General features: G+C 44.6%; 1 protein-coding gene across 3 annotated transcripts in view; it reads left to right on the top strand.

Annotated features, from left to right (window-relative positions):
• The first annotated feature begins 3,825 nt into the window (after positions 1–3,825).
• Positions 3,826–14,275, top strand: part of GRAMD1C (GRAM domain containing 1C) — a 51,909-nt gene continuing 41,459 nt past the window's right edge. For 2 of the 3 annotated variants that reach the window (XM_030957182.1, XM_030957100.1), the window contains exons 1-2: positions 3,826–4,223; positions 5,466–5,594. In XM_030957182.1, the coding sequence (XP_030813042.1) occupies positions 3,960–4,223; positions 5,466–5,594 (393 nt within the window). In that variant the 5' untranslated portion in view covers positions 3,826–3,959. The remainder of the gene's footprint in view (positions 4,224–5,465; positions 5,595–14,275) is intronic. The other variant, XM_030957271.1, reaches the window with a different exon arrangement.

Genomic DNA, 14,275 nt, shown 5'->3' with positions numbered 1-14,275 from the left:
AGGGGAGAAAGCTCTCAGGGACTCCCTGCAATGTGGCAATGTGCTCTGCATTTGGCAGTACTAACAGGGCACCTACTGAAGCCCTCAGCCTCCCCTCCCTGTAACCTGCAGGTTGATACTTTCCCGAATAGGGCCATATCAGACCCTTAAGTGAGAAATACGCAGGGCAGGCTAGAGGAGCTAGGGTGACAAAAGGAAAGAATAAAATACAGCTGCACTCTCTTCCTGTCCTGGAGCCTCACTTAAGTCTTTGGTGCCTGCAGTAAATCCGAGCAGCCCTGCAAGCTTCTTCTGCCAGCTGCCAACAGCATGGAGAAACCACAACGGTGTGTGGAGGTCAGTGTGGAATTCTGCCTTTCCAGTTTAGCCTCCTCTCCTACATTCACACTCAGTAGCTGGAGGAGGGGTTGAGGGCAAATAGAGCTCAATTTCCAACCCACAAAAAAAAATCCTCCGCTGATGAAATTACTGTCTTTCAGATGGTTTTGTCTGCTTTAGATCTCAGCTTCACACTCATACCATGCTGGTGCCATTAAGGTGTTTTACAAACTGTATCCAGCTCTCAGACATCTATGACTAAGTGATCAATGACTGCACATTGCTGCTTTTAATTTATATGACTTTTGCCCAGGGCTGAGGTTGGCTCTCACAAGCAGATATGAATACGAACCTTGTGACAATAACTGGTGGCTAATTTATCAGAGAAACAAAATAGAAATGAAGCTTCTAGGAATGACAAGACACATCTGGGAAAAGACAGGCAAATACACTCTTTCTGAACACTTATATTAGATAAACAGGAATGTATCTAAAGAGAAAAGTATGTTTTAATGCAATGCACAACACTAAATACAATTTCCCTGCACCCTGAGGAAGCTCTCAGTTGAAAGTTGCATTTTGAAAATAAAGAGAACTTCTCAAGCCAAGCTTCCAAGAACAACCCGTATTTCTTCTAATTAAGGAAGGTGGTTTAGTACTCACCCACCATCAAGAAGAAGATGAATGAAGAGACTGCAGATCTATAGAGTTTCCCAACATGCTGGTCCATGGTTGCTGAAGTACATGGCCTCACCATCTCTCCCTCTGGTAGTATGGGTAAAAAATATGTGTGTATTATAGCAACGGGACCTCACATTCTGCCTAGTGAACGTCACACTTACTAAAGTTACCACAGCTTTGAGCTCAGAGTGCTCTGCCTGCTCCCTGGATGAGAGCCACGTTGCAAGTGACAACAATTATTTCCCCAGCGGCTGTTCTGATCTCTCTCTGAGAACATGTTGAAAATGCTCTGAGAGCAGAGGGAAGATAATTCATTGTTTTTTGCTTTTGGCTGGTATAAACCACAACTTTGGGCTGAGTAGAGAATATCCAGATACTCCAAAGAAGATCACTCTTGTGCTGAACCCCTCCCTAGTGATGGTGAGAACACAAAGAGCATTGGCTTAATTTTCTGAGCAGCCAGACTCTAATGCACCACATTATCACCCTAATGCACCACAAAAGGAAACTTCAGGAACTCAGTATCTTTGTGGCTATATGCACATGGCGTTTACAGGTTAAGTGTATTCCCCAAAGTGTTCTTTTAGTGCAGAACAAATCCTTTTTCATCAAAAGTTGGCTACTTAAACTCCACTTATATTTAAGTACAGCTTGTCTACGCAACTTGGGTGGAGGGGGAAACTGCTGGAGAGCGCGGCCTATCTGCAAAACCAGCAGGTGTGCTCTGAAGTAGTCTGTGTTTATAGAAGGCCCACACAGAGCAGGACCCTGTGAGAGGAGCTACAGCAGCTCCAAGCCCCACCTGTACCAGCCAGCCCTGCCAGCCGTGCTATGCCTGTACCAAGCATGGGCTACTGTCACTATCTGGCTGACACCTCTTCCCTCAAGTGCAGGATTAGGGATTATGGCATACTTTATCTAATGAGCTTCCATATCTTCAAAGCTCTCCAGGTAATGGAATTGTGCTTGAGTATCCAGTAAAGACTCAATTCCAAAACTCTTAAAGCACAATGCAGCTGAGAGAGGCATGAGTATTTCTGCTTTTCTTTGCATTTGAAAGCCAAAGGAACCCATAACTGATTCACAAAACTTGGCTGACTAATGTCAAGAACAGCCCATTCCTGGAGTCACCAGTTGTCACTTAAGCTTTTGTGTGCAGATCCCAAAGCAGTGGAAGCAGTGAAAGCAGGATGGGCTAGAGGGAGTATGGTTAAAAGAACCTAGGAGACAAATACTTCTCTGAAATGGCTTGGGAGAGTGGGAAGGCCTGTGATTACCACGCAGGAATCATATTAGGAAGGGAACTGGGACCAAGTGCAGAGCAACAGAGCACTTCAAAAGAAAGATGGAAGTTTGTGAGGGTCTTCCGAAGGAAGTACTGCCAAAGTGTTAGTGAGCAAAGCAAAATATCTGTGAAAGGAAAAGTCAGAGGAGTCAAAAACAATGAAGAGTTTGATGAGGGAATAACCAGTAGAGTTGAAGGCACCTGGCAGATCATGAGGATTTTGGACTGTTACTGGTTTAGAGTGCTGATTGTGACTTTGTGTCAGAGGAGTCAGCGTGCAAAGATGGATCTGAACCAAAGGCAATCCAAACACTACCTGATTTAAACCAAGTACTTGGTCTGCTTCAATAAAACCCTTCAAGTGTGTTGTCATGGACATACCACCATTGCTCCTGCAAATGCTATTTATGTTCATGTCAGCCGGAACTAGCAATTCTCTTGTGAATCCTCCGTTAAGTAGGTCATGCCTGAGCCAAAGTGCCAGGTCAGCCAGCTTTTAACTGAGGGAATACAAAGGAGGTTGGTTAGTGTTGCTGGCAGCCAGTAGCTGAACATGAAGTTTCTCTCACTTGAATAACCCAGTGTGATTCAGTTTTTGGACAAAAAGAAAAATAAACCTGTACCCTGAATGTTGTTGAAAAAAGCCCCCAAAATTCAAGTTTCAGGTGCAAATCAAGAAAGCAAGGAACAAAAATGAAACAAACCACACATTCTTTTTTACACTCTCTTGTAAATTTAATTAAGCAGTTGCTTGCATTAATGCTGCCCTGTCTGGGCCAACAGATGGGATGGGGTGTCACCCATGGGACTTCAGGTACATTTTCTAATGTAGCAGTGAGCAGGTATCACAGCACCCTGAGATGTCCAAAGGGAGCCTCCACACATTTCCCAGGGAAGAGGTAGAGACAAAGGGGACAGCAGAAGGAAGTAGCATTGACACAACAGGCTGCTTTACCCACCCATCCATCCATCCATCCATCCATCCATCCATCCATCCATCCATCCATCCATCCATCCATCCATCCATCCATCCATCCATCCATCCATCCATCCATCCATCCATCCATCATCTACCAACCAACTACCTGTCAATGTGATTTCTTTGCACCTCATAGGGCTCTCCTTTTCCCTGTGAGGTGAGCTGAGGGTGCAAATCTGCGAGCCATGGTCGCTCTGGTCGGGTGCCCTGATTTGAGGAGCCCTCCGGGTGCTCAGAGATTGGGGCAGAAACCACTCGGCGCTGCTCAGCAGCTTCAAAAATGAGACCCAGGGTTTCCTGGGATGAAAGCCCCCTCACTGACTTCCTTTATGTCACCTCATCCTCCGCTCGGCCCGCAGCCAGCCTTTCCCCCTCTCCTCCTAGGAGTCCCCCCGGAGCAGCCTCTCGGCAGTGTTTTCCGTCGAATCCCACGAACCCAGGATTTGGGAGCCGTTTCGCGGCCCGGGAGCTGTTTAACCGGCTGCGCTCACGGAGGGCGGCGGGCGCGGGGCTCTCCTCGGGCAGGAGACAGCGAACGCCGCTTCCCCCCCCGCAGCCGGGAGTTTTTTCCTACTACAGCCCTTAAACTTTCCACCGGCGCGGAGGCTTCCCAGTTAACCCCTGCGGAAGCGGCAGAGGGGCTGCCGCGGCCGGACGAGGAGGGCACCGTAGGCGCCGCAGCGCTCTCCGCCCCCCATGACGGCTCCCCCTCCTCGGGAGCAGCGGCGCCGCTCGCCCCGGGCAACCTCCTCCCGCCGCAGGCCGGTGGCGCGGCCGGAGCCGGCCCCTTTAAATGGCGGCCGCGGCCCCGCCGTGCGCCCCGCGCAGGCAGCTGGCGGGCGCCGCGCGGCCCTCGCCCCCCTCCATGGTAAGCGCCGCGCTCTGCGCTCCCCGCCCGCCCCTCCGGCGGGCTCCGTGCCGCCGCGCCGCGCCCGCCCGGGCCAGCGGAGGGCCGCCCAGGTAGGTGCGGGGGGCGGCTGCCCCGCTCCCTTTCCGGGCAGCCGCACGGGCAGGCCCCGGACGGGCGGCGGCGGCGGGGAAGCTCCGCCGTCCCGACCCACCTCCCCAAAGTTTTTGGGGCGAGGCGGGGCCGGGGGCAGGGTGGCCCTCGGGGCGCCCCGATGAGGGGGCGGCGAACGCCCCGCGGGGTCCCCGCAGGGAGGGTCTGGGCTCCCGGGAGAGCCAGCGGGGAGGCGGCCGCGGGGCTGCTGGGCAGGCGCTGAACGCAGGCGTTTTGGTGGGGAGGAGCGGGCGGGCAGCAACTGGTGGAGGTTGCAGCGAGTGCGGGTGTTGGCGTGGAAAAGCCCCGCGGGGGCCGCTCTGCTCTCATACCACGCTGCCCGGAGTGTCTCTGCCTTTGCCTCGCTCCGCTGTCCCCTCCGCAGCCTGTCCCCAGCCCGGGCCGCGGCCCCCGCTGCGCTGGGCGGGGTGGCCCAACAGCGTCTCCGTTCTGAGCTGGTTTGGAGTTGAAACCCAGCGTTACCTCAGCCCGGCGGATCCGGTACTACAGGCGGGGTTACTGGTTAGGGCCCTGGGCTGGTTTGGTACCGTTTGCTGGCTGGGATGGCACAAGTGACATTCCGTGCCTCAGTTTCCCTTCATAAAGTAAAACTGACTTCCAGTGTGAAGAATACTGATGACAATGGAGAGCGCTACAGAATTAGAAAACAGGGCTGCTTATTATCTTAATAGTGTTATGAGTCAAATTACTTGTCTCTGAGGTGTTTGTATTTCTGTACAATTTATAGTGTAACTAACAGTAAGTATAAACACTTGATGTATCAGTATTATAATAATATATGTCAGTCCTCTGATAAAGATGCTACACCTGTATGACTTATCTCAAGTTCTGAAAGGTCTCACAGGTTCCTGAGACATGCTGCATGTTAGGCACCGAGGTCTTGTGTTGATATTATTTGAGTTCTAAGTATCTGTGCTGCTTCAACATGCAAACGGGGGGGCTGCACTGGAAATAAAATACTTTGATAAAAAAATGTAAAATATAATTAAATATAGTGTAGTCTAGGGGGAACAAAATAAAACCGTTGAAAAAGCTGTCCGTGGTAGTGTTCCAATGCCACTCACGTTGGTGAAACTACCATGTCAGGTTTCGTTTAATATACAGCTGTTAAATGGACTAACCATCTTGTTTCACCTTTCTCCACCACTGCTGGATTACATACCTTACTTCTTTGTTCACAGGAAGTTCATGAAGTGGATCATGGTCTTATTAACCAGCTACTTGCTGATTCAGAGGAGACTCTTAATTCATGCACAGAGAAAATGCAGGGTCCTGCTCAGTATAGCTGGAGTGCTGACTGGAGCTTTTGGGTAATGTGATTGAGCTCTCTGCTAACTTGGCTTTAATTTATAAATATAATACCTGTCTGTTTTAATTTGCATATGTGTGTATATGTACAAGCTTTATATCCACAGTTCTCAAGTTGCTTTGTAGTCATGAATTACTAAAGTGTTGTCCACCCATGTAGTGAGGCAGGTAATTTTATCATTACTGGCTTACTGAAGTGTAAGGTGAGACTAAGAGGGGGTGAAGTTGTTTATCTGATGTCTCAGATCAAGTTAGTGACAGATCTTGTGGCTTCTCTGCCCAATCCTGTCTCCCAGGTCCTGGCATGAACCCATGCCAGTGTTTCTTAGGCCTATAGAAATACATTTTTGATGCTCTGATGCTTTTTAAGCATAAGGACTGAATTTTGATTCTTGGTGGTGGTTGGTGGTTCTGAATTGCATTCTTAGTGTTAACTTTTGTCAAGTAAACATATTTGTTTTCCACAAGATTAAATAAACTTCCTGTGTTTTCTGTAAGAATTGACTTTGTGAATAAAAAAGGCAGAAAATAAGTAATTCAATTTTTTTTCTTTCTGGGGAAATGCCTGACTGAAAGCATATTGTGTAATAAACAATAAGTGCCTATTTCAGTACTTTTCTTTTGGTAGATTTTTTTAAAATTCCTTGAGAGAAGGTGAATGTGTGTCTAGACTTGGAGTGTATATTTTGCTGTTAATTTGGTGCATGGATTGTTATTGTTCGATAGGGAAGGAGACCACGTGTGCATGGAGCCACAGGCAGGGTAACTGCTGATCTTGTGGGAGACACCGAGTGCCAGAGCTGTGAGGAAGGGAGTCTGACTCAGGTTCTGTATCAGGTGTCTCAGTACATCCCTGTGCTTCAGCTCATAGAACATCATCTGGTCCACTGTGTCCTTCTCCTGATGAGGTCGTCACAGTGTTCATTGTGCTTAGCAGGTGAAAGATTGAATAACTAGTGAAGGCCAGAAAGAGTCCATGGCAGAGCTGTGAGCAGAAGCAGGGGATCAGATTTTCCAACTCCTTGTTTATAAATCTAGCTTGTATGTTTTCACTCCTCTTCACAAGCAGATGTTCTAATGATCAGGACATCTGGCTTTGCATCTCAGGCCATAGGATAAATCCCCTCCAAATGCATGTGTACTCTTAAAAATGCAGTAGTAATCTGGAGCCAATGGAATGGGACAGGACTAATAAAATCCCAGCAGGTCATAGACTTGTGTTGCTAGAGTGGGTTCTTAGGGTGTTCAGTATTTTCTTCACTGTCCCTACAGGAACAAGGATGATCCAGGGCATCCTGCCTGTGCCCAGCTGCGTGTTGGTATTTGAGTCGATAGGAAGTCATGCTGTGCAGGCAGTGCAACTGGCAGCTTGTTAGGTGGCAGATTGGATTGTGTAAGCTGGTGCTCGATGGTTTATATACAACCACTAATGCAGGTGGTATTTTGTGAGAGGAATAACCCTGTTCAGGTCTTGGTGTCGGGTTGTTGGACCTGCAGTTAACAACCCAGTGTTTCCTTGATAGGCCTGGTGATTTAAAATTAAGTTATTAGAGTATTCTATGTGGAGAATGTAGATGTGCTATTGGCTTTGCACTCTTAGGTTTGAGACATGCTGAAGGCTTGAAGTTTCTTTTCAGGAGAGTGGGATCCTTCAGTGCAGTCGCAGCTGCTGCGTGAGGTGTTTTTCACTAGGATTAAATGATTATCTTCTGTCTTATTTATACTCCAAGACCTTAGTATGTGTTTGATGTTGGTGTTTATCTGGCTCTGCAAACATGACCTTGCAGTTAAAACAAACTAATTGCACAAATACTTTCCTCTTGTAAGATAATGCTGTGGCTGGAAATGTTGTAGCCTTACCGTCTGTCACTGATTAGTTTTAAAAGCTGTACCAGTCTGCTTGCAGGAAGCCATGGTGCTTATTTTCTCAGCCTCAAGGCAACTGAATTGTAAAGCAGCAAGAACCAGGGAGTCACAAATTCGAGGTGAAAATTAATTAATTCTATGTAAAATGTTATGTCATTGGCATCTCTCCTTGCTCTTGACAGAAAATGTTTCAATAACTTACATGGTTGATGATCAGCTGCTGACTATTAAACCAAATTGTTAAATCTCCCTGAATTCTGAGTCATAGTAAATGTGTAGGTGACAGCATGGAAGGCAGCCTGTTGCAGTGTGTGAAGTATGTGTCACTAACATTTGACAAAGGTGATCTTAGTGTCCTGTGGCAGGTGGGGACCTGTTATGCTTGTTCCCACTCTTGAGTCAGTAGAATGGAGGAATTGGTACAACAGCAGGACTAGCCTCTGGTAGCGTCCGGGGATCAGCTTTGTTGCCAGGGTTATTTGCTTGGAGAGGTTGCATGTTTCCAGCAACTTAGGTTTGCTCCAAGGGTTCATTTCTTCTGAGGGTGATGTACTCTTGTTTTGCTGATGATAGAAACCAGATGTGGCTGTTAGAGCCTGACTGGTTTGACTTCAATTTTTCATGGATTGAGTGGGAGTAGGCAGTTGTGCCATGCCTCTGAAGTCAGGCCAAGTATCATGCATGCTCAGTAGGTGCTGTGAGCACATGTAATTAGCAGCAGGCTAGGGTTGGCAGCCTCTGGGATACAATCTCTCTCCTGGCTATGGTGAGTGGGGAGAAGGAAGGGTAGCTGAAAAATTATCAGGGAGGGAAGAAGAGTATCCTACTATGTAGAATTTTTCTTATCTCTTAAAAAAAAGAACACTTTGGATATCTTTATTGAATAATTTTGAGAAATAATTAGTTTTCTCTGTTACTGTAAGCAATTCTTAAATTGGTAGTATTACTGACTGCTATTTTTAAGGTTGACGGTGTGTCATGGAATATTTTTTGGTTTTTGTTTTTGGATTTTTTTCCCCCCCACCGGGGGGTGGACAAAGCTGGACTTCTGTAAACTCACTGGAAGAAGAAAAAAAGATTGCTTACAAACTTAGTCTCAGGGCTTTCTCTCTCCACTGGAAATTGTAAAGCTTTTATCTCCAGTTGATTAAATAGTCCTAGTTTTGGCAACTGCAAATAGATGATGGAAGTCAAAGATGATTGGAAATTATGTTATGTCTGGAAGCCCTATCTCAGGATTCTGAATTCACCTTTTTATCCTTTTTTATGCCCTTCATACTGATAAATGGTTCAGTTTAATGTCCTTGGAAGAAGAAACCTGTGAAAGCCTTAAGTATATTCCTACCATAGTGAAGAAGGTAAAGGTGAATGAGGAAGCTAATGGAAAGGATCCTTGCATCAAAAGTGAGGGTGTTGTATCTGGGAACTCTAGTCTGTGTTAATGAACAGTCAAAGAAAGTTCATGTGTCCACAGTAAGAAGAATGCCCGTGAAAAAAAACCTAAAAAAGTAAGTCCTTCCCTTGGAATGAACAGGTAGGTGGAATGAGTGGAAATCAAATGCGCATCTCAGAAAATTGCTTGTATCTGGGAGGCTTCTTTAAGAATTTGAAAATGTGAGATATCAAGGAGGTGCTGAAAAAAAGATAATAAAAAAGGCTTAAAAACGCACTTGATTGGAGTGTAAGTTGGATGCCAGTTTAAAGAGTTGGTCATTGTGAAGGAGTTTGAAAATAGAGGCAAATAATTGATACAGTGAAAATAAGCCTTTTACTTTTCATAATATAAAAGCAACTGAGGTTGCACAAGATAAAGAAATTATTTTTACATGCATTTGTCTAGTTTCTACAAGAACTAGTCTGTGAGTGTGTGACAATATGTATGGCAAGAATACAGTGAGCATATATGACTCAAACCTGCACAAGGAGGGATGCAGATGTGTATCACAATTTGGAAGATAATTTATTGAAGCACAGATAGAAATTGAGGCACTCTGGGGCCCAAGACAGGTAGGGTTAAATGAAATATTTATTGTATCTATAGTTGTTTGAATCTTCCTTCCTCTGAAGACTCACACCATTCTTGGAATGGCTTACTGGGCTGGTTGAAGTGGGAATTGTTTTGGAGGCTGGTATTTAAGGCCTTGTGACAGTAGCTCTCTCTTACGTTGTATACTTGGTATGTTGTTTCTTCTTATCTGTGCCTCCAAATGTTTGGGTTGTGGAGGAGATACATCAATTGTCTTGACACTGGAGGAGGATTTTTGGCCTCCTTATTATTTGCTGGTATGAAGCAGTCTGCTAAGGAGGATGAGAATTGGTTAAATTAATTGCTATAGGTCTACAAAGAGAATAAAATCCTTTAGGCACATTAATGCTGCATTTTGGTGTTTTGTTGGTTGGGCTTTTGTTTATTTGTTTGGTTTTTTTTTTTAATGTCCTAGCTTTAGTACAAATAGCTTTGCTGTAGTTGTAGGACTGGCATGTTGTTTGTTTACCTGCCTGGAATCTCCAGAAACAGATACCTTTTTTCAGCCCTGTGATAGCCCTGATTATACAGCAGCAGTGTTTTAACCTGGTAGGAAGACAGACTGCAGTTCTAACCAGCCCTTGAACATGGGTGATTATGCTAAAGGGGTTTTCTCTCTTCTTTTGGTGCTGGGAATGTCTTTAGTGCCGTTGATGCAGCTCCAGACTGAGCACTGAGGTAGACCTGGTTGACATAAAATTTCGACCAGTTCTAAGCAAAGACTGCCAGTGGTTCCCTGTCAAAATAAGCTTTTGCCAGCTGCAGCAGTAGATAGTTCTATATAATATAATACACATACAAATTAGTCTAGAACCTGAAGATCAAGTATAAAAGGTCAGAAAGAAAATACTTCAGATTTGTGTGATGTACTTTTTTTTTCTAGCCACTGGGAGAAAAAACATAAGAAAGGCAACATGGTTCATGGGAGTTGGAATAGTGATTTCCTTTTAATGAAAGGGAAGTCCCTAAGTCGCAGAATGAAAGCTTTAAAAGTCAACTGTAGGAGATGGAAAAAAGATTTTTTAAAATTTTATTTTTGGCCTTAGTTGTTCATTTACAGCTTGTATTTCTGCAGGTAGTGGTGTAGCGCTGTCTTTTTCAGGTCTGCTGTGGGTGAACCACTTGTATATAAAGAGAGGAAAGAAGACAGGTAGAAAAAACTGTGCAAGATATGATTGTTTTGTGGTATATTAAGTCATTAGCAGCAGCCCGGAGAAGTTTTGGGGCAATTGCTTGGTGAGTGCCACTTTCCATAGAATTTCAAGTGCAGCAGGGCTACTGGCAGGCTTAATGAGATGACCAGAGTAATTTATAGCAAAGCCGTTTATGTAATTGGCCACAGTCACTCCTGCATTATTATCCATGTAGTGTTGTGGTTTAATATGCTGCTTCAGGTTTTCACTGTAGTCCTGATTGAAGGTATTTATGTCTCCTTGTACGAGCTGCTACAAACTAAATGGCACCAAGGGGAATTACTTCCATGGTGATTGTTTCCTTCGCCATGGGTGATTGTTTCCTTCGCCGTGCTGTTTCCTGATCCTTGTTTGGGCACTCTTACTAAACTTAAGTATAGATCAGAGATGCAGTTCCAGAGGGATAGATTTTACTGGCAGGGTAAGGAGGGAAATGTTCAGCTGAAGGGTGCTGTTCATTTGCTTCTGTATTTGTCCACTTTGGCATCAAATTATCTTGGTGGGACTTTGTTGCAGGTAAGGAAGTTGAGTTGAGAAGTTAAGTCTTGTCGTTTCTTTATTGTGTAAGGCATTTTTCATCACCCTGAAAACATCTGGATTTTCCCTGTCTCTGTTAAATGGATCAAATAAGTCTAAAGGCAGGCAGTTTGAACTTTTTTGTATTACCTGGGCAGCCTGCAGTGAAAGATAGGTGAAAAAACAGATGTCCTTAACCAATAACATTGGCTATTTGTTTCATACACGTGCTATAAAAAGAAATGTGAGTCAGATGAAACTGCTGTTCAGAAAGGAATGTATTTTGTTATTCAAAAGGAAATAATCTTGATTGGGCTTTTAATTGCCATTGCATCATAATACTTAGTACACTTATGGCTGTTGAAACCTGGACAACATAGTTACAAGACTCAAAATTAGCCTGGAGAATGGCAGATTGACTTGAGCAAAAGGGTAACTTTGTGCTGGAGGATGACAAACTCACTTCAAGTACAATTAAGTGTTAAGGTAGTTCAGAATTCACCCAAACACACTTGGTTTATTTGTATTAAGTTTGTTTTAGAAGTTGGTGTATCACAGGACTTTGTAGTTATATTTTGATTTACCCTTTTCCTTTTTGTTAAATCTTCATGGGGTAGACAAAAATTACTAAAATAGAACAAAAAGAATGCTTGAATGCTTTATTTGTGAAGTCAAGAAAGTAGATACAGATCCACAATTTTCCCCTAAAATGAGAAGGAGTTTGGCAGTTAAGAACCTTGTGAACTTGGCTTGTGCTAGTTCTGGGGAGGCAAGATGAGATGTGGTTTCTGGTCAGGGGCATTATAGGAATAGTTTTACTACCAGGTTCAAAAATGTTATTGCCAGCTAGGGCAGTGTTGATGAAGATGCTGAATAAATCTGAGATTGGGACACCTTAGCTCTTAAAAGGAGTTTAATTTCTAATTCAGAACTGAGGAAGATGTTTGTCCATGGAAGTGTCCAAAGCTCTTGAACTTTTCCCTTAATTTTTATATTTAAAGTCTAAGTGTTTGTTTCATCCAAACTCAGAGGTGCTTGATGGCAGTTATATAAAGAATTATATTTGAAACTGAAATAATCAGCCTCCTTGCTAATTGCAAATGTCCACACTCAGGTGTTCAATCAGCTGCAGATGGTGTTATCTTATAAACAGGAAATGCACTTAAACAGTCTATGCTAATGCTATTTTTGAGACCTGAGTCACACTGGTACCCAGGCTCTGGTAAGGCCTTTCTGAGATCACTTTGAATCCTCTCACTGGCTTTCCGATGGAGATAAATTGTCGGTGAATATTTTTCTGTATGGATATACTTCCCAATATTTTCCTGTTCTTTTCAGAACAGGGAGATTCCCCATGATATATCCTGTCTTTGCTTTGGGAAAGCAGAAGAGTTACCTTGTTTTTCTGGTGAAACCAGTTCCTGCTATTTACCTATGTAGCTGATCTTGACAGCAGAACTGCAGGTCCTCCAAAGCCACCACCCAGCGAGGTCCACAGATGGCTACTTACCCTAGCCAGCAGCCGGGGCTGCAAAATGACTGTAAATACAGCCTTTTTTGTTCCATTATCTTCTCCTTTCAGACTTTCAGATTGAAATCGGAGTGATTACAATGCCTTGACATGCATTTTTCTGTTTCTTCTGTCGGTTTCCTCAGTAGGGCTGTGCTGGGAGAGGGCTCTCTCTGCTGCTGACTCCATGTAGTCAGTTGTGGAAATGCAGCAGACAGGTAAGGCAGATGGAAAGGTAGAGCCAGTGTAAAGAAAGCAGAATAGGTGCACGGCTGCTGTTCCCCTGTCAGAGCAGACAGAGGTCTGTTGGGCATGCAGAACCCTGTATCCCTTGCCTCAAAGTGCCTATGAAGAGCTGAGCTCTGGGTGGTTGGTAATGTACACATTTTGGGGAATTTGGGTATACATGAAGCATACCCTGATGTCCTGAGCTCCTGCTCTGAGCTGCTCAGCCTGACTTAAAACAGGGGACAGTGGCTGAGTTTTGATTTGTCTCCATGCTGAGCTGCCAGGTGCACATGTACTCTTCAAGCTAGTTCATGGATTGTAGCCTTCAGCAATGCAGGGGAGGGATGCTAGGCATTAAGTGCTTCTTCCCAAGCTGGTGTTTCCCTGGTGATAGTACTTTTCCTCTGCTATTCCCTTTGGGACTTCTGAGAACTTGAAGTGATTTATGCTACTGCAGTCTGCTTCCCAAAATCAGTTTTGGTGATGGTGGTTTTAGATCGGAGCTGGGCAGTTCTTAAATGTCACCCCTGCGTAAGTTTTCTTTGCCCAGTTGCTGCAGTATTTGTGTGCTGTTCTGCAAGGCTGGGGTGTTTCAGCCTGTTTTCCAAGCCAGCATGCAAGCAGAGGCTGGCAGAACGCTAGCTAGCGCTGCTGGAGGCTGGCCAGCACCAGCTCTGAGCAAGTGGGTGAGAGAGGGGGGAGCTGTAGAGGCTTTGGCCAGGGATTTGTATGGTTTGGAACAGGCTGTAGGCAGCTAGAGGAGGTATGTGTAGGGGATGTGTGTCTTCTGACTTTACATTAGCTTCATGCCTCAGTCAGTTTTATTCTGAAATGGAGCATATGCTTTGCTCTGCACTGTACGTGGCAAGCTTGAGATTTTTATCTCCAAATCAGAGTTGTTATGAAAGTACATTGGCTTCACTGTTAAAATGCTTTAAAACACTTACTTGCAAACAAAAAAAGTACTGAATACTACAGAACCATTGCTTCAGAATAAGCAGAGGATATTCTCAATCCAAGGTCTTGTTTTTCAGGAAAAAAGATACAGTACTAGTAATGGCAGGAGGCTTTCTTATAATTGATAAGAAGGTTATCAGTTTGTTTCCCAAGCACCTTCAGCTGAACCCTGTTTCAGTGAAATGGGAAAATGAGCTAATTCTGGTGTCACCTTGAAGGAGAAATTTGTGAGAGTTCCTCACATGTTCTAAACTGAAGTACTCTGTTACAAAAGTCTTCCCAGTCTGTTCTACTGTTTTGGTTTGTTGGGTGTTTTGGGTTATTTTTTTTCAATTTGTTTCGGGCTTATTTTTCTTTTTTTTTTTTTAAGAACATGAAAACTGTAAT

This window comes from Camarhynchus parvulus, chromosome 1 (genome assembly GCF_901933205.1).
Source record: "Camarhynchus parvulus chromosome 1, STF_HiC, whole genome shotgun sequence".
In the NCBI taxonomy this organism is placed as follows: Eukaryota; Metazoa; Chordata; class Aves; order Passeriformes; family Thraupidae; genus Camarhynchus; species Camarhynchus parvulus.
Note: the sequence above shows the minus strand (reverse complement) of the source record. Positions and strands in the feature narration are given on the sequence as shown.